Raw genomic sequence first — 24808 nt, 5'->3', positions numbered from 1 at the left:
GAAACTGAAAAGACTTTGCATTTCTGTTTAGTTTTTCTCTTCCCTCTCTGAAATTTCCTTTTAACTCAGCTTCTTTGCAGAAGGGGAGCTCATTTCAATCTCAAAGCTGACATCTGTGGAAGCAATGCAAGCTCTAAATGAGTGGATTTAATCCTGTGCAACAAGGGTAGAGCACAGGAAGTATTCACGCGAGAAGCAGGGAGTGTAGGAGCAAGTGAAACAAGAAAGAAGAGGGAGAAGGGGGAAGAGTGAAAAGGCGACAAAAAAAGAAGAGAGAGAAAGGATTTCGGGACCTCCGCTTGTATCTTTCCATCTGCAACAGCGCTACTCTTAGCTCATCCAGGAATGAAGAGGACAGAAGAGGGAAGGGACAGAGGAGCGGCTTTAGCAGATAAAACTTAGACATGTTTATTCATGCAGTGAAACAGCTGAGGTATTGGAGAGGGCTTCAAAGCAGAGGATGGCTCCACGTCCTGCATGGCCTTCTCCTCTGGCTAGACTTTCTGTATTTGGCCTTTGAGTGAGGGGCTGATCAATCCCCCAGCATGCTGCCAGGGCTCTGGACCCCCCATTACCAAGAGGCTGCTCTTTGAACAAATCCTGCCAGGGGTCACTCTCCCTGCGCTTCATCATCTTAAAGGTCAGACACAACAAATGGCATGGAAGACAGCTCTGTCCCTGGCCATAAACCCATAGCTGACCACTAAGAGTGTCTGCCGTCAGGACAGCATGCAAACTGGGCTGAGTTTACTGGTCAAGTGATCATTTCCATCAAAATGCCGCATGCATTATAGATTCATACGCAAAAGTTGATAAAACAAAATGCAAATCAGTGCTTGTTTCCATTATAGCACTCAAAAAGCTGCCTTTTAATAACACCTGGGTCTCATGTGATAGTCTGGAGGGTAAAAAAGTAAAAAAAAAAATATATAAAGAAATGAAACGCTACCTGCACTACAGGTTATTGACTGTCTTGGTCTTGTCTGGCAATATAGCATTTCAAAAACATTATTTGTATTAGCAACATAGTCATCACATTTGTGTTTTTCTATTTAACAGAAATATTCATCAGACCCACTGATGACTTGGCCTATCCATTCTCTCTCATTATTAAGCCATGACTGTTGACAAAAATCAACACTCCTTGCAGCCGCTTCACAGTAAAAGCTTTCAATGGAAGGTACGTACAGGGAAGTGACTTAATAAGATTTTACTGATACCAATGCCTTAATCGATTCTGCTTGTTGGTGTGATTCTTAATTGTTACCTGTTTATTTTTCCTGCTCCTGTTTTCTGTTTGGGGAAAAAAGTACCTGTGGGCCTACACAAGAGTTTAGCATTAGGGCAAGTGTTTTATCATTTCTTCAGTCCGAGTCTAGCGAGAAAGACATAAGAAAGACATTTCAGCATATTACTGGTGTTTCCACTGCCTTTTCTGTTCAACTTACTACTTCAGACTAAGCTTTACACTGTGCTCAGGAAGCTGCAGCGTTAATTCTTAACAAACTGTACATTTACTCCTAAACTTTCTCTCTGCTCCGTTCTCAGTTGCTGCCACCTTCTCAACCACTGGCTCTCTCTTCCCTCACTCCACCACTCATTCATTTACTGACACTATAATTATCGCTGTTGTCATCTTTCTTCCTGAAATGAAGCCACACTTTGGACCGTTTCTACCTCCCTGCCATGGACTCCATCTTTTCCAGCTGTGTGGGCGCATGACTTCGACGTCAATGCTTTGTTATGCGCATCTGTCAGCATCGATGAAAGCAACTGATAAGTTCAGAGGCATAAGATTCTGATGGATCTGACAGTGTGGAGTCAGTCCTCAACCGGTTCTAGGTACATAGACCTACATTTGCATTAACAGCAAAAATGACCAACAGCAATTTAACACAACAAAAGTAACAGATCTGAGAAACGGGAGGCTTCTTTCTAAAAGTTTGTGAAACACACACTTATAAAGCAGAGTAAATTGGAAATAAAAGGCCCGTCTTCTCTAATAATAGCCTGTCCTCTCTCCAGTTGAGCTAAATCAGCCAGCGTTTGAACATTTATGATACATAATTAAAAAAGGGCCGGTCACTGTTGTGTAATGGCTTGCATTATGGCTCTCTATTGCCATTTCCCACCTAAAATGAAATATTGTACAAATTAATTTCTCTTCTCTGTCCTTCCGCACACAATGGAATTCAAACGAGAAGTGAGAGATGCAAATCACTTAATGTCATTATTTGAAAAAAAATCAGTTTCAGTCATAGACTGGCCAATGTTGAAGTGCCTTAAACCTGCAATCTTTCTAATGGGCAGCAGGGGGCGACTCTGCTGGTTGCAAAAAGAAGCCTGATTCTATGAAAGACCATGAGAAAATGACTAACTTGATTTATTGCCTCAGTCGTCATGTTCCTAATGAGTTTAAGGTCTCAGTCGCTAATTTAAATTCTTCTTTACCACAGCATCACGCTCATTGAGTAAAGTGTGATTCCATTTAGAGTAAAATAGACAATAAAGCATGGTATGCTTTAGGGAGGAACTACCTTGTGCTTAACTAACAAGAGGTCATGCCTAAACCTAGCCAATCAGATGCAGCAGTCGTTATGGGGAGAACATCACCCCTGGTTCAGAAACCAAGATAATGATGGCTAAAACGCCAGACTTGAGGTTTCAAAACGTCAGTCCGCGAACCAACCGGTGGCAACATGGTGGCAACATGCACTTCTAATAAACACTCTATGGCTTCACTCAGCCATTATCACACACCGTATGGACACAAATAGGAGTGTTATTAATGATACCACCAGTCCAGGCCCGGATAGCAACAAAGACACACTAAGCGCAAGCTAGTTGATAACTCTGACTTTATAAGAATAGAGAGACAATTTTTTTTACATTTATTTCCATACAACTACATACCTTATGCACTAATAAAATGCTTTAAGACAGAAACTTCTTCAAGAAAATGTCCATAAATTAAGCAAGCTGCAGGGAAAGAGGTAAAATTACTAGACTCTTCATCTGGACGTGCACCTGCACCTTTTCAATGAAGTCTGTTAGCTTAAAATGAAAGCTTTTCAATTTGATGAAATGATTGTGCACACCTGATCTCTGCCACTCAAAGCAGACATCAGGTGTGCTATGAACCATTTATATACTTAAACCATGAAGTTGTTCATTCGAAAAACAAGATGCACCAAATGGGCCACAAATGTTGTTTAAAAAAAGCGTGACATCTGCCAAAGTGAAATCTTCTGATATTCCTAAATTATGGGGTAAATGGCTGATATACAATATTCATTTCTTGAAAACATATACAATTTTATCAGACGGTACGTGTTTGTTACAGATACATTATATTTCACAGTATATGCAGGTTTCATACGAGCAAACACTTTCAATCATTCACTGCTCAGTGGCACATTGTGGCTGTACAGAACGATAAGAGGCCACTCTCTTGTAGTATTTACACTCTTGTAGTATTTAGACCTTTGGAAGCTTGAAGTTCAGAAAGCTCTGAGATCACTAGGTGTAATGTGTGGGTTAAAACATGTGGTTAACATATTGTACTTTTAGTGATACAGACTTTTACTTAATTTTCATGTATATAATATAAAATAATTTCATGTCTGAGGATGCTGATATTCCAACAGCCTCATTACCTGCTTCAGCGTTTCTAGCTAACTTTGCTGGCTAACTAAACTGTTAGCCTTGGTGGCTTCTAGACGCCATCAATAATGTCTTTTTTTTTTTTAGGTAAAAGTAATGGCTGCAACCTGTAAAAGCCACTTGTTACAACAACATTACTATGAGATCTGTCAAAGACTGGCTGTAACGCTACTTAACACATGTTTACACTGACATCTTTAAGTGGTGTAATTTACAGTATATGTAGCTAAACATCAGGCAGGTCACACTAAATAAAGCCTGAAAACATATAGAAGCCTGTTCCCATTTAAAGCATAATTCATACACACATACAATTAATCAAACATCAAAGAATCCTCTAGTTTTCTGTTCAAAGGCTTGTTATGGTATTTAGATTTTCGTTTCATTTAACAGTAAGATTGGTTAGTTCTAGTTAAAAATCCTCTTAGAAAATATGGATTCCTTTTGTGTTTTTAGATGTTTGGCAGTCTGTGATGACTTGTACAGTCGCTTGCAAAACACATTTCTACCATTTAAGCAGTGTTTTCAATGTTGACCTGGAACCGGTAATAGGTTATGGAACCCAAGAGTAGGTGCAATCAAGCATAATATGACACACCAGAATCTCTCTCATACTGATGCAAGAAAAAAGAAGGTGCACAACTGATGAAAATATTGCCACTTCATTGCCACAAAGATTCAGAAAGTGACATCATAAAAAAACACGCTTTGTGTAGTGTAAAATACCATAAAATCCTCTGTTTTATCAGCTGCCAGGGATGAAAATCTATTGGCAGTGTGCTGCCTGAGCTTTGACAAGTTTGGCCATCTAGAAGAGATGTGTGGTGATTATCTGGATAGGGCTACTCTGTCTGTCTGGCTGCCCCAATAAAGCCATGATCCCAGAATATTCGCCTCTGGCTCCCAGAGCTGAAATGGACTCTAAAACGGACTTTTGTAACTGCTGCAGCACAGAACTGACATTAGACAACTTCTAGCACACAGTCCATAACCGATTTAAACCATCCTTGGAAAGAGCCAGCCTCGGTTTTCACATTTGCAAGTACAGTATGATGGAAACTACAATAATCTTGGTGCGGATGGTAGTGGCATGTGTTCGTGTTTCCAAGTGTCTCTGGGAGTATGCGCATGCGAAATGGGCACGCATACAAGTGAACGAGACATATCAAGATATGTAATATGACATAATGTCTCCCCTGCTCGAACCCCCAGCTGCTCGCCCACATGCCACTGATCCTGCACCATGTCTAAACAGATGCTCTATCAATAATGCTTGCTTCAGTGCCACACACCTCCCTGGTGGCCAAATTGGGAAGAGGAGAGTAGATGAGAGAGAGGGAATGAGTGAATGAGTCTGCTTGGAGGGAGGACAAGAGGGAAGGAGGATGGGCAAGAACCCAGAAGCTAGAGTGACTACTGGGAAAAGGATTGGTCACGGCAGAAGAAGCCAAAGGACCAGTGAACCTGGGGATGAAGTGACCTCCTCGTCCCATCTGCTCCAAAGACGGGCGGGAGACAGAAAAATTCTATGTTGTTTGGGTCTACTTGTTCGAGTCATCTAATATTGTGATCCTGCCTTATTGTGAACAGGGATCACCAGGCTCATAGATGAAGAGGACAAGCACAGAAAGGGGAAAAAGAGCTTTGCTATAAGAGGTGGATTCACTGATCCACATATTAGAATATATCCTGTGTTTTAACATACAGAATATCACAAGTAAAACCCCCACACACACACACACAAGCCTTCATCTTCACAGCATTTTCTCTACAGCGTGCTTTTCATATGCTGCATACATCAGCGCTGTTTCTGGCCTTCACACTGCACATGTGTACACAGTGTAAGTTACTTGTTAAGTGAGTTAACTTTATTCTGACCTCTGAAAAGTTAGGAGAGCTTGTGGTGGTCAGCAGTCTTGTGCAGCTGTTCAGTTTTAACCGAGAAAAACAAGCGAGGTTTTTTTTTTGTTGCTTTTTTTCTTTCTCTGATATTGCCTTTGATAATGTTACATTGGCTTCTTTATATTGGGCAAAGCGAGACCAAGGCTTTGAAAGACTGCAATCAACTCTTCATCAATGAACTGATTAATTTTTCATTTGCCAGAGGAACTATTCATGTTAATGAAATAAAACTGTATTGATAGGAAAACAAAAAGAAGCAATGAAATCTAAATGTTTTGGCTGGGAAAAGTCTTCCCCACCAACAATCCTGAATCGTATCACAAAGGCAGATGCAATCATAAACAACAATAATGAATATTTTTTTTCTTTTCGCTCGTGGAAAAAAAAAAATGACAGGGTCCTGAATGAATGCTGTAGGTATGAAAAATTGCAACATCATTTTGAACAACATTTTAACATACCCATCAGGCATCTCCACTTGTGTGTGTGTGTTTGTACACCATCAGCAAAACTGTCCCACATGAGGTGTACGCGTTAGTTCTTGCGTGAGCAACAAAACACATCAATGCTCCTTCTGCACCACCCCTGTTGTCATCATCCATCATAATCTAGACCTGCCTTCCACTAGCTGTCAAAACTGCTCTGGACAATTCACTTAGACAGTGTCAGCTGAACTGTAATATTTTACCAGCCACTATAATGAGGACTGGCCTCCAGACTCACAGAAACAAACACATGGCTCCCTGATAACGCCTTGGTTTGTTGTATCCATGACTTTGCCACAGTCATTCCAATTTTCCTGTTGCTGGAGGCAATACTACAACCCTGGTATGGTCAGCCTTAGCCAGCTGGGAACCGAACCTCAGCCCATGCAATATTGTCCTTTGTCTGAGCTCTAACATTATCTCTGCTGCTACCGTGAGCTTTCCTGAAGAGAGAACAATCCTTTTGTGGTTGTCTCTAGCTTTCATTAGCTAGTTTATATGCGAAACAATAATGCAAGTATCTTGATATTGGGCAGCAACTAATGTTTATGCTTGATTTTGGGTTATTTGATTAATTTCAGACGTGTCAAAATGTCATAAAATGGCCATCGCAAGTTCCCAATGCCTTATGTGACATTGTAAAATTATTTATGTCCAGCAGGCTAAGACTCAAAACTATTCCATTTACAATGACAGAAAACAGGGAAAAGCAGCAAATGTTTGATCAAAAAATGAAAGAAAAAAAAAAAGTGAATCAACAGTTCATTTCCTTCAATTAGCAAATTCGCAGTGCTTTGCTCCTTGACTCAAATTAACAACCTAGCCCAAATTCATAATAATCTACTATTTATTACGCGTATAACACTGCTGGATCGAAAAGTTAGTTCTTCCATAACCACATATGTGGGAGTGTTGGTGTGTGTGTTCGTCAGCCAGCGAAGTCTGTGTGTCCTCGGTAAGTGCCACATCAACAACATTAACTTGGAGGACAAAGGAGGGCACGGAAACACACCGAGCCACACGTCAAGACAGTAACAGAAAATAGATGGAGTAGCAACACACACTATTTTAATTATCCTCTTGTCTAACCTGCCCTCCAATTACAAACAGGGATGTATAATAATCCATCTATTGATGCATGAAAGACAGGACAATAACACAGAAGCTGAACACAAGCAGGATGAGAAGTGGTTTGAAAAATGAGCTCAGAGAGGCTCGAAGTGAGGCTAAGCTAACTGAAATAAATAGAATATCTCTGTTTAAATCCAGTAAGATGAATCATAATGTCTTAATACTGAGGGGTGTAGCTGCATATTGATACAGACTATGAAATAATTGAGAGGCAGTGTTTATCACCATCAGAGACTTCTAGATAAAATACATGATTACATTTATGATGGCGCAGTTAAACAATAAAGACACTGCAGTGTGTGCTGTATTCCACTGAGACACAGGCATAATGAATATGCTCTGGCTAATTTATGCTGGCTAATTTGTCTACATTTGGTAAATCTTTTTAAGATTGATTTTCTCAGCAAATACAAACTTAGCTCAACATTAAGTAAATAGTAGCGAGGAGGTTTGCTTTTACTTTTCACTACTTTAAATTCAACGTTCTGCAACAGTTCTCTTTCCATATAGTGTGTCATTTCAGGCAGGCTTTTTGTGTGAAAATTAACAGGCTGCGCTGCAGACACCTGCCATTTGTCTTCCTCCTGCTCATGAGAATGCTACTTTAACCGGAGTACCAGATGATTTTCTGTTTTATTAGAAGTGGCACTGTGAAAGATGTCCATATAAAACACAGTAAAAAAAAAAAAATAAAGGCCACACACTCAAACTAACACGGTCTGGTGAATAAGAGGAGAGTAAATATCCAATTTGGCATTTTGGGCTGTAGGCTGCACAGGGTATACACACACACACACCATGTGAGTCCCCGCATCTGAGCTTTGGAGGTCTCTAACGCACACTTTTGTTCAGGTGTCTTGGATAGCTCTCTTTTCACATGTCGTGCTGCTTGTCTGTGCCAATCCTATTCCCTGTACATACAACACCACTGCTGTGACAACAGCTTACAAAAAGCCAAAGTCCAGCATGATAGCATCCTCTTGGTGCAGAGAGTGAGTGATCGAGAGCTAGCAACACGTAATATCCACTGGTCAGACAAGCTCCAGAGGCACCAAGGACAAGTCCAGTCTGACTGCAGAAGTGGATACATCCGTCTGCGCTGCTCCTGTCAAGAGTATTGGTTTACATTGTTTGCTCAGATACACGGATCTATACCTGTGCATGTTCTTCCATCCTTACATTTTTTCCTTCCTGGCTGGTTTGTCTGCATGCCTACCTGCTGCATGTCCGTGTATACGCTTAAATCATCGATAAGATCTCCATGAGAGCGATTATGTGTGAAAACAGCTCTGGATGACCCCAGGGCTCTGGATATATTCTGTTTTGTAGGTCTGATGCTTGGTTCACAGCGCTCACAACTAGGGATCTGTACCTGTGCTGATACTGACCTTATTAAGCAGATCTGGTATTGGCTACGCCGGTGCTAATTAACATTAATATAGTTTCTTTGTCAATGTCATCATAAAATGTAGAGTTTCCACTATCAGTTACATTCGTTCAGTCACAGCAGCCTGCCAGAATTAGTTTTTAGTACCACAGCAATCCCCGGCCTCATGCTACCCTACATAGAAATGTATCCATGCAGCAAAGTATACAGATTTGAGCTATGGGAGGTATTTGTACTTGATATTGACATATACTCAGAGCTAAGGTTGGATTTGGTATCAGGAGAGAAAAAGCTCTTCCTTACTCACAGCCTGTCTCTCTTTAACTAACTTTAATGCCACATTAACAACTCTGGGTGCTCAAACACAGCTTCTTACTGTGGATTTGATCCAACACAGACCAAGTGATTCTATTTAATCACTGTCAACTATTCCCTTAGTTGATATACGATATACGAGTTCACACACACACACACACACACACACCCATCCACATGTGAACACAAAGAAATACAGAGAAGGTGAATGTTTGGGGCAGAGGAAGACAGCATGCAACTTAGTGGTCCTTCTCCATCCCTACAGGCAATAAAGCAGGCCGCATGGCAGCCCTGTCTCCCAAGACAAGTTAATAAGATGGAGCAGTCCCCGGGGGCAACAGCCGGCGAGCATTATCACTTTGAAGGCAGCCAGAAAAACTGACGCATACTAGGAAAGAACTCTAAAAATGAAGCTATTAATTACCCCCTCTCACTAGCCACTGCTGCAGAAAAAGTTAATTTGACAATTTGGAAGACATGGATTGTTTTCGAAATCTGGGATTTTCTCTTCCACTTGGTTCAAAGAATATTCTGCAATTATCATTTTTTGTGCAACTCTATTCATACATAGTTCTCAATTTTCATTTCTTTCCCTCCATCTCTCCTTCTCACACATGTAGGATGAAGCAACCACCTCAAATGTGAAACCACAAGGAGGTGTGGGCAGCACGGCCCCTATCAGCACGTGAACTGCCCAAAGACCACTTCTACAGACATGTGGTGTGATGAATAAATCATGCTGCATAAAACCAAGGGAGCGAAGTTCCTCTCCTGAGGGCCCACATTCACTTAGTGCTGCTCCACTCAAACAAGTATCTCCCTGCCATCTAAATGAGCCACACACGGCTGTGCTAAAGCAAATAAGAGCAAACTGTCACCTCACTGAAGAAACATTGATCATTACACACATTTGCTCCCTTTTATTTCAGCCATTGTAATTAAAAATAATTGAGTAGTGGGGTGGGCAGGTGCTCCCATCAACAATTTTTTCACCAATTAGCACTACAATAATATTGCTCTGGATATTGCAGATGATATTATTAGCATTTTGATGGAACACAAGTGCCTGCATGCCTGCACGCCAGAGAACTGTTCTCAAGTGGAATCTTTTTACTGAGATCCACCGGGGGAAGAGTCACTTCTGGTTTGACGAAAACAGGCCCAGAAACGGAGAGAGAAGGCATTACGTTGTGGTGCTGCAAAAGGTGTTCTGCAGAGCCATGTTAAAGATTTAAAGGGAGTCCACTGGCTGTGCATGCAGAGCAGAATAAGGTCGTTTTCAACTGTTCTGGCTCCACTGGATCCACATTAGATATCAGCTGGATACACTGGATTTTGAAACTTAGCACTGAACCAAAGATCAACTTTTGTCTTTCAGGTGGTCATGAATTTGACCAAAAGTCAGCTACCAGAAATTAATATCAGAAACACCTGTGAAGGAACTGTGGATTTTAGTGCTGATTTGTTTTACCAGAACATTTTATTTCGTAAATGGCAGCAATATCCGCCTCCCCAAGAACTACTGGTCAACTAAATTTGGTCCACCACAGTTGTGGCCCAAAATTTGGTCCAGCGACAAATGTATTTTAACATCAGGGGTAAGACCTGTGTGTTCTCATACAGCCAGCTCGTCTGTTGTCGGAGGCCTAACAAATTGGGAGCATGTGTGCAGCGTGTGATGGCTCACCCTGCACAGAAGAATCAGAATCAAATTTGAAGCATTGAATTTCTGTGATACATCTTACCAATTTTCTCTAAAGCATCCACGCTAGATCTGAGCGTCTCTCTGTGACAAGGATTATCTCACAAATACCAGAGGGGAAAGATAACCGACAATTGTACTGGGTTAAAATTACTTTTTTTGAGCTTACAGGCTATGCAAAAGTGGGTCTAGATGCTGATTTGCAATCTTGACCACTTGTATCTAAACTCCAGGACCAAAAATAAATAACTTACCTCCTGACTGGCTGGCGTTAATCAGCCTCAGAGTTTAAATATGAAGAGATTTCAGCCAATATAGACCTAGGTTCAAGTGTTGAATGAAATTATTTACTTATAAATTATTACTCGTTTTGCCTTGATGTGGTTTATGTGCATGTACAGTATCATGCTGTGTCTCCTCCTCTTCTTTTTTTTTTAACTTTTGTTTGCATTCTGCAAAAGGAACAGGTGCTGTACACTGCAGCACTTATCCCAACTGCCGACTATGTCACATCATATCCTTCTTTGCTTTCAATCAATCAAAACTTCATGATAGAATAAAATCAAATGATACGTGATTTTTTAAAAATCAATACATAATTCTACCTAAAAATGCTTCATTTTTAATCAATATAAATCAACTGGAGAATACATGGGGGGAGAAAAATATGCTGATTGCCAATTGGCTGACTGATAATACCAAAGTTAAGTGGGCAAGCATGGAAATTTACAGCAAAAAAAAAATCTAAATAAATACAAATATTAAAAATAGTCTGATTAGAGCTTGATTCCTTTAAAGACCACACAGAAACAGGCTGGCATGCACACATACAAACAATGTTTGCAAATATTTGGGCAAACATTTACTGCACTCTACTGATTTGTCCTGTTTTGTGGCATCATCAACATGGCAAAATATGGCAAATACATCACCAACATTCAAATGCGGCATTTCACAACTGCTCTGAATGAACTGTATTTAAGAGGTAGAGGTAGAGAGCAAAAAACCAAGGAAAAAAGAAAAAGAGAAATGGAACAGGGGAGTGTCAGAGACAAAGACACAGAGACAGACACAGAGAGGAAGACTGAGACAGAGAGATCAGAGAGCCGAGGACAGAAGAACAGCGAACGATAAACGAATTCCCAAGAGAGAAGGAGGGACACGGAGAAATTACAGAACAAAAGGAGAAGACAGAAATGACATTTCTTAAGGGACTGCTGTGTGGCATTTGTAGGAAGAAAAATGAAATGTGAGGACCAGAGAGAGATGGAAGGCGGGAGAGGGCATGGGGAGAATGGAATGAGTAAGAGCAAGAAACAAAAGAGAAAGTGTGTGAGAGGTAAGACTAATTTATGAGAAATGAGGCAGGAGTCTGTGAGGCTGGCTGCTGCTGTCTGATGGATTGGGTGGGGGTTGGGGGTGGGGGGGTGGGGGGCGGGACTGGGTTTTGCAGGTGGGTGGACGGAGAAGAACCTGTGATATGGATCCTCTGAGGCGGCATTTCAAAAAAGTGAACTCTCCTGAAATGGGAGATGAAAATAAAACAAAAAACATCACTTCTCTTTGGAGGAGAATCTCTCTGGCAGGTAGAGAGAAGCAGAGGTGAGAAATACTGGGTAGGAAACAAAGAGGGAGGACCACAAGGGAATGAGCAAAAGGAAAAAAAAAAAAAAAAAATGTGTGAAGTGACAGAGGCGAGAAAGAGTAAGCGAGGAAAAGATGACGGAGATAAAGTGCGATGAGAGACAGCTACCTTTGATGCAACTGCTCTTCAACGGTGGCAGTGTGGAAAGAGAGGTGGGCACGTGGTTGTATGTGTGTGTGTGTGTGTGTGTGTGTGCGTGCACATATGCGCATGCACGCACGTGCGCATCCATCTGATGAGTATAAAAGTATCTGTTATAATAAAGTTCACATAAGCGTGAAAGGCGGGATTGATGATAAGGCAGCTGCTCATTTGTAGTACGCAAGCAGTTGGCTCCCACGTGCTCCAAGTACACAAACACAGAGAGACACAATCGCTCACACACAGGCAGACAGAAAAGCTGCCTCTGGAGGTATCGAGAAACACTTGGGGCCTACAAAATATTCAAGGCTCTCCTCGAGACAGAATCCCCTCCCAAAGCTTGCTGACAGATGAGCGCAGTGAACCTCCTCTTTCAAACAGCGCACCGTCTTTATTCGCCCTAGTCTTACAGAAAGCTCGTACTGTATCAAAGCCAGGACACACGCTGCTGTGTGAAGTGCCATCAACGTACACCGCGACGTGCACCTTCTCCTCCTCACACATGCTTGTGTTCTCTTTATGTCTCCCTTTCTATCTTTTCTCGCTCACACGTAACTTTGAGAGAACAGAGCGGGGAGCAGAGTGGGACTGGCAGCAGCGATGAAAGACAGTGATGAAGGTGCGGCGGTAAAATACACTGTAGACGTCATCTATCTACTGATGGAGAGAACACATCACACAGACACGCTGTCTTTTAAGTTCAGTCTCTCTAAGCAGGAGCCCAATATAGATTAGGACCATCAGAGCAGATTTGCAGGATCATGTGGTTCCTACGCGAATGGACACATGATAACAAACTCATGTAACTCTCTTCTCTCCGTGTCTCTTCAGCTACTCTGCCAATCCCGTGGAGGCAAAACCCAAACAAAGGCGACTGAGCACAAGGCTTATTAATCATATTATCATCCCACATGCATTCCTATGTAACCTCATGAACTATTGATGGGCTGCCATGTCAAGGGTCTCTTACAGCTGTAAGTTTTTTGTTTTTTTGCCAGGGAAAACTGCATTAGCCAAAAAAATAAGCCTAATGATGTCAGATGTCATCCCTGACCCCAATAATTTCACAAATTCTGATTTATTGCAGATCATTATGCACTGCGCCCGTGCATATCCACTGAGATGTGGTGTTTGCTTGTTTGTTTGTGTATAAATGTGTGTAGTGGACAATGTCACATAAAGAGGGTGGCTGGCTGAGGGCTTGTTCTCTGTGGGACTCTACAGTGGGGAAAGGCATGTAATACAGAGAATGCGCCCCCAGGCAGCCACCCATTTTATATGGCATTTTACTACACACACACACACACACACTCCCTTGCATAAATAAAAACACACAGCACACCTACACAGAGGCGCACAGTTAAACACACAAAGACCGACTTGGAACCTGTCAAGTGCGAACAAACTGATGACAAGACGGCGACAGATGGATTCACTGAGGAGAGACGAGCTACGCATTCAACTCAATTAGCAACGTGCTGCTGCATGACGCCGATGGGATATGGAATCTTACCATGACTGGCAACCTGTCAATCGAGCAACAGAGCCGCAAAACAAGCATCATGCAAGACGCAATGAATTAAATTTAATAATCCAATAAATAAATTCATTTATGAATAAATAGTATAAACCCATGGAGTGGCAGCTCTGCAACAAAAAACAGGGCATAATGTGACCAGGGAGCCTAAATATCCCCAGGCACACACACACAAAGAAGAAACTGGCAGCGGGGAAAGAAAAGGAGGAGGAGGAGGCAGTGGGGAGAGACAGAAAAGAGAGAAGAGAAAGAACAATGGCTGCTACCCTCTTTCTTTCTTGCTCACTCTCTCTTCACAAGCTCTGTTCATACATTATCCTGCCATGGTACCTAATGAGCCAGGCATCTCCACCCTGACACTTACGCTTGGCTAGGCAACCCTTATTACAGTGAGGAGGCACACTCATTCACACTCATACACACATGCAGACACACACACACACACACACTCTGAACTGACCATCACAGGTCGTCACAGCAGCTGTGTGACGGGGAAACGCCAAAAAAATCTCCTGTCTCTTGTGACGTAAAGGAGCTCACCATATTCAAATGCATCTTTATTGTCTGTCGTAGAAATCGACACATAATGGTTTAAGTGTGTTTGTGTGTCAGTTTGCCACACATCAAACTCCTCGTTCTAACAAATACACGAAACAGCCTGAGGGCTGCTGGTGAATATGGGGACAGACACCATGCGCCCCATCTGAGTCATTGGTTATTACCGATGCTTCATTGTTCATGACGACAGACAAGATTGCTCTTTTTTCTGCTTTTTAAGGCTCCGCACTTAAAAAAAAAAAGTAGTGCACAAAAGCACATCTATCTTGTCTGGCAACATACCAGTCAGTGCCAGGACATACCCTGCAGTGCTATGATTGTTTTGGCTGCTTCTGTATAAAAAAGTGCCTCCTCTTCAAAAAAGCCTCCTACAACTGTTTAAGTGGTACACCAGCGGGGCTGTGGGAGGCCAATCAGGTGCAAGTACACTAGGGGCAACATGGTAAAAGTTGGTCAAACAAACATCAAATGTCACGACGGCATGCCAGAATAAGAGCGGAGGCTGGAGAATTGCTTTGATGACTGTCACGTTGGTTAAACACTTAAAATGACATAAAACACTCAGTTTGACCCTCAAAGCTCAAAGAATAGGAACAAAAAAAACAAAAAAAACAGAGATTGTTCTCTTTCCCTTTAATCTAAGATTAGATGCCTGGACTGAAGGTGATGTAATCTAATTCAGTTTGCAATCTCCCTGTGAGAAGTGATTGCTGTGGCTCAGCAGCTGATTGTGATTTTCAGCCGTGTGGGTTGGTGTATTCTGACCACCAGTAGAAACACTGACTTCAAAGCCGTTGTGCTCAGACTTGATAGCAAGTTGTCCTCTTTTATTGGAACTTTACAGCGTACATTGAAGTCATATCAAAGCATTTCCCCCTGAAAAAACATAAAAGTACAAGGGGTAGGATGCTATCATATTATTCAAAGACATACCATTCAACAAAACAGCTCCAACTGTGTTTTTATTAATAAGAGCAGGTGTTTCTGAGAAACATAAATGGCAGCTTTTAAACATTATTTGTAATCACAATTGATCTCCAATGCCTCTAATGTATAGAAATCCATTGTTACACAGAGATAAATTATGACATATCTAATTTCTGCATCAACAACAGTTGACTAATATTGTTACATGTTATAAAGCTGTTAAAAAATGAACATATCCTTATCCATAAACCATATTTCTCTAATTATGTAATTTCTTAAATCATTTCCAATGAAAAAAAACACTTTTACATGGCCATACAATCAAGTTTGAAAATGTTTAACAATTCGAAAAGAGGACAGCTATGTGGAGTACAGATGGTTTAGCACTGCATCTGGGAAGGCTATCAAAAACATGCCCATGTGATCAGCATGTTTTAAACCTTACAAAGACAAGAAGCGACATATTTTACTAACACTGCACAGCAGACACTTAGCTAATTCCCTCATGTGCTGCGCTCAGCTGTAAGACGCCTGGGTAGGCACCAATCAGGCTGTAAATACAGGGGACAATGCAGAGGGAAGCTTCCACTTCCCCTGTCTGTCTCTGTAACAGTCTCATGCACGTCAGATGCAAAAACAATGTTTCTGCAGACAGTTATCTTGTTGTACTACTCTTAAATGTAGTGACTCAATAGCTAAATATTATCCACATTAAGGTGAGCTTGTCCGTGTGGAATGTAAATTCAAACAGACGTGTGTGCGCTACGAGTGTGCACGTCTTATATATTGGGTCTCACTGTGTGCTTATTTGTGTGAGAGCGGATGTATTCCAGGTCACAGTGGCTGCAATCTCAGAGGAGGTTTAACCTTGGTAAATCCACTATTAGGTGTTCTGAGAATGATGATGTGAGCAGTAGATCCTCCCCGATGGTTTCACTTTCTAAGAGCATCCAGCAGGTCACAAATAGAGAAGCTGTGGGGGTATTACAAGGTCAAAGGTTGGCTAACTCTCAATATGATGACAATTCCAAGCTGGCATTTTCATTTCCTGAAGAGACCGATTCCCCATTGCAGCTGAGGCCAAATATGGTTGCTTATTTTTGTTCAAATAGGTTCTTCTCTGCTTTTAAGCGAGAATATATACAGCAAATATGCAGTGTGGACTCACTGTGTCCAAAACAAACTGCCTCTCCTTTCACATATACTGCATATCCATGGAAAATTATAATCAATATGGCTTTCCAATGCATACACATTTATAAAATCAGACCATGCCTATCATACACAAATGTGCCTTTCTGCACATTTTTTGTCGCTTTCATTTTGTCCTTCAAATGTCTTCAGAGGTGCGCCCATGCAGCCAACCAGTGGGAGTAGCTGATGTTTTTAATGGCACATGGTTTGTCTCCTGGTGGTGAGATAAACATGGGGAAGAGATTAAAACCCCAGGCTTTCTTCCACAATCTCCTGCCTTCATCCTCCTTCCCCTTGCAATGGTCATGCAGGGCCAGCACAGCAGACTCTAATTCAAAACCAAACCCATCCGGTCTATGAGGCATCTTTGAGAGCCTAAAAACATAGCCACAAATACACACACACACACACACACACACCACTACAGTAACACTGACAAAGGGGCAGATGTCAGCAATGGGCAGGAGAGAACAGACAGGTGACAAGGAGAGGAGGATTCTACACCCTTTAATCACCTCCCCTGTCAGGTACGTCTCATTTCGCTCATTGCCGCATACAAGCGGGGATGTACACAGCTACTACTGTAATGCTGGTGATTTTGAAGCGAGTGTTTTGGGTCACTGGTGTCAGGACGTGGATCACAACAAACACCCTGAAGAGCACCGAGCAGGGCCAGAGGCCAGGCTCCTTGCTTCATGCTTTGCCTCCCTAGCGAGGCACAGATTGGCCACACAGACAGCTTGCCTTGGAGATGATGAGCTGCAGCAGTTATTAAGAATGGCTAAACACATCATTTCCTTTGTCACTGTGATTAGGCCCAGTCGAGGGGCCCTCAGGTGGAGGTAGACCCAGAGTGTATGATTAGCTCTGCCATCTAAATGAAATTCACACTAATCGCTAATATCAGGTCTGTCAAGGTGAGAGAACACAGTGAGGAATATTTCAGCTCATGTTGAAAGGCTGAAGCAACGCAAGGAAAAGTGCAGGAGTGTCTGTTTCCACTTGATGCGAATGCTGTGTCAATCAGCTAAGTCAGGCACAGCGATTGATTGTTTTACTCGGCATCAGTGCAGCTATACAGTAATCACAGAGCACAGAGGAGCAGCAATCTGTAAACACTACGCCTCCTGTGGAACCTACAGGGATTCAGTTGTTTAAAAAGGGATTGGCAGTGGAGGATATTACCCATCAAAGAAGACCTGGCCCTTGTAAAAGTGATACTGTATTTGAGCGCTGTCCAAATAGTTTTCACTCTCTTGTAAAAACAGCATTAGCCGTTTGCTAGCAGAGCTGTTTGGATGAGAAATTAAAGAATTGGTTTACTTCTCTTCTCTTGGTGGAAATTCATCTCTGAAGTCGCGCCATCTTTAAAACTCAAATGACCCTGCTCCCTCTCTTGCCTGAACAAAAGGAGGCATTATCAAACCTCACTCTCAGCAGTGCTAGATCCATTTGGTAAACAGCCTGTGTCCTACAGTAGTAATCAGAGGGTATTTTTGAGGGATTTGCAGGCTGGCCAGGAGGCATCCGCTGGAGTGATCTCTAATTGCTAGAAGCGGAGGCCTAGACTGCCTGGCGCTCTTTTGAAGCCATCGGCAGCAGCTTCCAGCCAGAGGAGCCAGCAGGGGGAGGCTTCCCACTGAGGCACTCTCCTTTTTCTTTATTTCCTTCCCTTTTTCATCCTCACCATGCCTTCATTCTACTTTTCCTGCTTTTCTTGTGTTCAGTCCCCCTTCTTTTCCATCCTCTTCTTCTCCTTCCCATTTCTTCTCTAACTGTACTTGTTTCCTTTCCCCACTCCCTCATTCTCCTCCTCTCCTACTCAGTCAATGAGCCAGCAATCACTTTGCAGACAGACATCCTCTGCTCAGTCGGCCATGTTCAATCCCTAGCACCGGTGGCTGATGAGGCATTGTGGTGACGTCAAATACCAGGACTTTTCAGGGAGCAACAGTTAACCTGTGGAGGCGCAGCTCTGCTTCCCAGGTTACAGGACTCATACTGGCAGTCTTTGTATAAAATAATGAATGTAATATGCCAAAGAGATGAAAGATAATGAGGCCAATTATTTTTTTCTTCTCACCCAGTGAGGCGAGAGAGGCGAATTTATGTCAAATAGTTGGTGTATAATGACACCTAATACCACTCGAGCCTTTGTTACTGTAGGAGCTTGTGTATCCCGGAGCAAAGATTTTTGCTCTATAAAGCATGGTTTTGAATTGTGGCAAACACACACACACACACACACACACACACACAAAACACCACAACCGCTAAACAATAATATGATACCCTTAGAAAGTTGGACTGTGTTGCATATTCATAGGCTTGGGCATATTGTCTGCATTGCTTACGCAGGGGCTGTAAAATTCACCAATAAAATGAACAAAGGCACACAATTTAAAAAAAGCTGCATGCTGTCCTCCACATACACAGTCTCACAGACACACAACCAGTTTTTGGTTGTTTGGAAGGCAGCTCGCTCAGTGTGACATTGACTCCTCAGTGCCAATTCCACACTGGGAGCTGCACTTGCTAGCTTTGCTGCCAATCCAGGTAAAGAGATTACAGACACACACAATGCAGTCTTCTGTTTGTCTGCCAAGAAGAAAACCAGCCCTTTAAGCCCATAGAAAAAATACACAAATTCACACAGCTTTGGCCCCATCCTCACTCAAAACCAAGAATCCCCTTCTTCTCCAGGAACATGGCTTCTAATATGTGGCTTTCTCACATAAAGCAGCCTTGTCACTGCAACAATTCAGCCTCCACTTCTTTATCCTGGTCCCCAACACTCTTTCGCATTACTATTACTTGCATCATTCAAATAAAGAAGGAATTGGGCTTATAATCAGTCACACAGTCATTATAAAGCTACACTAATGGGTGCTGTCTGGTTACAAACTATTGTAAAACAATATGAAAGACATTACACTAGGATTTCATCATCTTTCTTAATGGTGTAATTAAAAAGGTGGGAGAGAACGTGTGTATCACCCAAAATAGATAATAGGTGCCACCTTCGATATTTCAAATTGCATTAATTACCTAAAACTTTTTGAAAACTAAAAACCTGATGAAAACTGCAGGGTTAACACTGATTTTTAGCAGTACAGATTTTTTGCAGAGCATGAATCAAACAATCACTGTGGCATGCAGTTTTGACCCAATTAATCAGCTACTTATAATTGTAAGAGTGTCATTTAGCATTGGGAATGCAATGCACTAATTTGCATTGTATATACTTATCCTTTTTGGAATTGTGTGGATGAGGCGTGATGCTGAGATGCTGCTTTTGAATAATCAAATCAGAGCGAGTTTATGTCTATATAATATATTTCCTTCTGAAAAGGTCCTGTGTGGATTATGTGCGTTGAATTACGCTACAGTGAGATGTGTTGATGAAGTGAGTGGTAATGTGGTGGAAAATGAGGGCTGATAATGACGTGGCAGAGTAGCACGTATAAAGAATGTGTATGAGTACGGAGAGAATCGTCTACTGTACCTTTTACTTTCAAATTAAACCCTGATGCTTTGGCTGGTAACGATAGTTGCCACTCTGCCACTCTTTCATCACAGCCTCCATGCCCTCCTCGAGGAGATGCAATCTTTCTCACCTCAGCAACACTCTCCTTGGCACTACCAATTGTGTTTGACAGTAAAATCATATCTTAGATCATAGATAAAATGTCAGCCTGCGGGACAGGAGTAGGCAACGGATGACAGAATGATTTTGACTCAGGGCTATTCCAAAAGCTTTTATTTCCCACCCATATAGCTCGTCCTGTCATCCAGGGGTGGCATGTGAAGTCGTGTTGAGGGTGCTGGGAATGCCGGCTGGCATGTGTAGTCCTGACTGCTGTGCTCGTGGCCTTGCCGCAAAACATATGACACAATATATAAAATAAAATACCAGAAAAAAAATGTAAAATATTAAACAGGTGATAACAAAGATAAAGAAATACAATCCTGATTTTCCGTTTTCAGTCACAAAATGAGTGTCAGGAGAAGAAGGGAAGGGTGGTGGGGACACTGCAGTAGAACATGGAACAATAGGCGCCCTCTGGCATCAACCTCTGGACAGCCCAAGCTGCTCACCAAAGACACTGAACTCACCCACAATGAACTGCTGCAGTGGGAAAGAAGGCTTTAGAGAGTTCAATTTCCAACACAATTGGCCGTATTCTACTCCTTTAAATGCCAAGGAGATGGTGTGCAGCGTGTGCCTTTGTGAGGAGCTTTGCTTACAGCGAGTGTCCTCTAGCAGGAGAGACAGAGAGAGAAAGACGAGAGAAATGGAGAGATGGCGAAGACAGGCAGGGTGGGGAGATGGTGCGGGGACAGAAATAGTGAGACTGTGAAAGAAAGGGAAGAAAGAATGAGACTGAACGACTGGAAGAGATAGAGAGGGAAAAAAAAACAGAGCACAGAGAAAACGAGAAGGGTAGAGAATGTCTCCTCTGGCTGTCGTTTCGCCAGCCTCGCAGGGACCGTCTGAAGGACAATACTGCTACTAGTGGAGTGTGACGTTTGTCCTCTATCCAATTCACCACAGCCCCAAAGAAAACACACTTACAATCAAGTGTCGATCATGCATCTCATACACAATAAACTCTTCCAAACAAAATACAATGCATTATAGTAATATACAATACAGCCTCTGTGTAAAAAAGGCTTAATGGGAAAAATAAAAAGGCACTGAGATAACATTCAAATGAGGCGATGTGAAGTCATAGTGCGCCACAGCAGGCCTAACAAGAGATCACCTTTAACTGCTGGGAATTTTACCTCGGATACCCGGAGTTTTTTTTTCATATTTTAAGAAATAATTTCACTTTGTACACACATCCATAATATACTGTAAGCATATAGTTCCTGCTCTACAGTATATTTAATTTGCTTCTGGAAATTTTTACCTCACACATATGTGTGGCTTCAGGGACATTTGCTTCCTTTCTACTTGTCTTGCCTCAGTAAAAATAGCTACTATGGTCCCTTTTTCACAGAGGACTTTTAGGCTGCTTTAGGCGGTCCCAATGCATATATAAGATAGACCTCACAGGTGTATAGTGCAGCATGGCTGTGTCGCACATGTGACAGCATTCACAATTAACAAGAAAAAAGGGGACAAAAAAAGCACAAGTTGTTAGAAATAGAGTCTTTTCTGCAGTGCCTCAGAAAGCATTAGAGGCACTAAGGTAACTGCTATGTTTGGGACTTTCAATTGGGGAATAGCCACCATGGCTTTAGAAGAATTGCATTGTGAACATTTGGATTATTAAATAAAGAATGCGTTATTTTTATCTATTGCAGTCCTGCAGAAAAATCCAGAATTATTTTTTCATGAATCAATCTGTAAGATAAAAATGAACACGGGTGGGAAATTGATTTGGACTGCAGGCTGCCAGATGCCCATCACTGGATCTGTAGCCAGTGGTAAAGTGGGCCCAGCCACTGGTTTCACTGATAATATATTCAATGTCCTTTCCTTTGTGGTCACGGGGCAGCTGAGCCATTAATATTACACAATCACACCAATGGCTCTGATGAATTATTCAAATCTATCTTATGGGTCTGTAATATTCTATGCAACTCACCTAGAAGACCTGTTGTGTTTTTAAGATGAAAGCAGCAAATATCTACTGTTCTAAAATGCTCACCGGAACTAAATATCAAATGCTAGTTAGACGTACCACCAACTGCAGGAAGAACTGCACCTGCCTCCTGCCTCAGTGTCACACTCAATATAAATACGCTCGCTGTCATCAGAAAAATTGCCATGGAGGCTGTTTCTCCATCATTGTCTTCATTTGAAGGGCATTTTGCTGCCCAAAGGCAAATGCCTAACACACTCCCTGAGCATGGCGCCCATCCCCTTTCACAGAGGGCTGGCAGTGCAGCAGACAGGAGAGAGGGAAGAGCGAGAAATAAGAGAGAAAGAGAAGGGGGGGGGGGGGGGGGGGGGGGGGGGGGGGGGGAGAAGGAGAGAGAGAAAGAGTGAGAGAAAAAAGCCTTCGTCTCAAAGCAGACCTCACACTGGGTTCTGTCACTACAGATCAAAATCCCCTCAAAGCCATAGATCACTTCCACTACAGTTCACATGTTCCACACTTAGAAACTGTTTACCAGACTCAAAGAGTTCGTCTGCACAGCTTAGACACACTTACACACACACACATAGATACAGTAGAGAAAGTAAGGGAGAGAGTTTGCACAAAAACAACACAATGCTAGCTTTCAATCCAAGCCAACTGCATTTAAACATTTATACAGGTTGAGAGGATGAGGCGCTAACTGCAAACAAATGTTTACATCTATATGGCAAAACAGCGCTCAGCCCAGTTCGATGCCAGCTCTGCCTACAAGTGTGCTGACTGCTGTGACAAACAGAGAGGCCTCTGCTCCTTTTTCTTGTGGAAATACCTGTCAGTGCCTGTCGACTACTCATGCACACAATGATACATACGCACACACATAGAGCCAGGGACGCTCTGTCTCCAAAAAGTTCCTTTACTGTACCTACATGAGGATTCATAGCCAATGAGAGCAATCGCACAGGGCTCCTGATAAGTGACAGCCCTATATGTGCTCGCTGATGGTTAAGTCAGGCCTGTAGGCGTGCTGCTTGCCTTAAGTCCACAACACTGCATTGTGGTGCAGGGAGGAAACCTGTCTTTGGAAAGTCCTCTGCTTGAGAGAGAAACGTCCCCTCATCTAAGATAAGGGGCCGATGAGAGATAGCGATAAAGTCAGTGCTTCTCCTGGGCTTTATCTGATGCTGTTATCTGACTGCACAGCACCCACCATCTCACAATCTTTACACCCTTTAAGCACCTCTCTGAAACACTCACACCAGCATCATCATTGACACACACACGCGCGCGCACACACACACACACACGCCATCTAATGCTCAAACATTCTAAACACCATACCAGCTTATTGATTACTTTGACACGCTCCCATTGTTGAACAGACGGTACACCTAATATCATGTAAGATTGGAACTGTTCTGTGTTATCTCATGGGGAAAGGACATAAAATGACTATTTTCTCACCTTTCAGAGAGACAGAGCAAAAATGGGAGGAAAGATGCCGAGCACTTACCTCTATGTCTGTTAGTAGTCTTATCAAACATAAGCATGGCATCATCAACCTGGAAGACATAAGAAAAGCAGTGACATTAGCTTAATCTTTTCAGTAAGTACAGCACGTCACCCTCTCCCTATTGAATCACAACTCATTCTACTCACTGTAATCACTCTTAGAATATGCAGTACATTCTTGCTGCTTTACAGTTATTTCTAAGCACCTCTCTCCTACAGTGCATAATCATTCTGCAGTCACAGGATTATTGTCAGGTTACTTTCCCCCCTTCCTCTCTGTAGCTCATAATTTTTGATGAAACAGGAATTTAATCAATCTCAGCAGTTCTACTCATTGTCTGGTTAAGATGTCATAAAGTGAAGAGTGGCTATGGGGGAGAAAATTAACAATAATGACAAGCAGCGGAAAAAAAAAGAAAAAAAAAAAAAGGGACAGTGCGGACAATACGTTTATTTTGATGAACACCAATGTCCGGTCTTGGGGAAGGTGACAGATAGACACATTACACTAAGCGAGCGTGAGACAAATGGGATCCTTCCTCATCTCACAGCCTGAGCGGCAGCAGCATCCACCATAATATCATCCCTCATCATGTCCAATAAAGCCACACACAGACAGACAGCACTTTTTTTTTTCCCCTTCACACATCCCTGAAACCTGGATCTCTAGACACACTCTGCTTTCTGTAACTTTGAAGGAATGCTTAAAAAACAGAGTGAGGCATGCTCATTTAGCCTGTGATTTTGTCTTGGGAGAAAAACAAAAAACAGAGGTGTAGAGAGCAGCAACAAAAGAGGGAACACTCTGCACCATTCGCACTCTGGTTATGGTCTCTCGGTAAGTGTAACGGTGTGCCGAGGAGGCTCGATGCTGTGCAGGGGAAAAATTGTGCGCACAAGCATGCGCCTGTGTTTTTCATGGGAGGGTGACAAAGCTTCAGGAGGAGATGAGAAGAGACAAGAATAGGGGTCTCACTCAAGCCGAACTGTCTGATTGGATAAAGAGAAGTGCCTGGCAGCCAGGCAGACTAGTGCTGGCACACTGTTCATGCCACCCTCTTGCCACACATTTGGCACACAAGACGTTGGCACAGCTTGTAGGACCCGGTTACTCA

The 24808-nt window shown here is 42.4% G+C and overlaps 1 protein-coding gene across 7 annotated transcripts in view; it reads right to left on the bottom strand.

Moving 5' to 3' along the window:
- The window catches only part of LOC139213451 (RNA-binding protein Musashi homolog 2), a 226279-nt gene that overhangs the window by 73870 nt on the left and 127601 nt on the right, over positions 1 to 24808 (bottom strand). For all 7 annotated transcript variants that reach the window (XM_070844146.1, XM_070844145.1, XM_070844147.1 and 4 more), the window contains exon 7: positions 23695 to 23743. In XM_070844146.1, the coding sequence (XP_070700247.1) occupies positions 23695 to 23743 (49 nt within the window). The remainder of the gene's footprint in view (positions 1 to 23694; positions 23744 to 24808) is intronic.

Source organism: Pempheris klunzingeri, chromosome 14 (genome assembly GCF_042242105.1).
Source record: "Pempheris klunzingeri isolate RE-2024b chromosome 14, fPemKlu1.hap1, whole genome shotgun sequence".
NCBI classification, from domain to species: Eukaryota; Metazoa; Chordata; class Actinopteri; order Acropomatiformes; family Pempheridae; genus Pempheris; species Pempheris klunzingeri.
Note: the sequence above shows the minus strand (reverse complement) of the source record. Positions and strands in the feature narration are given on the sequence as shown.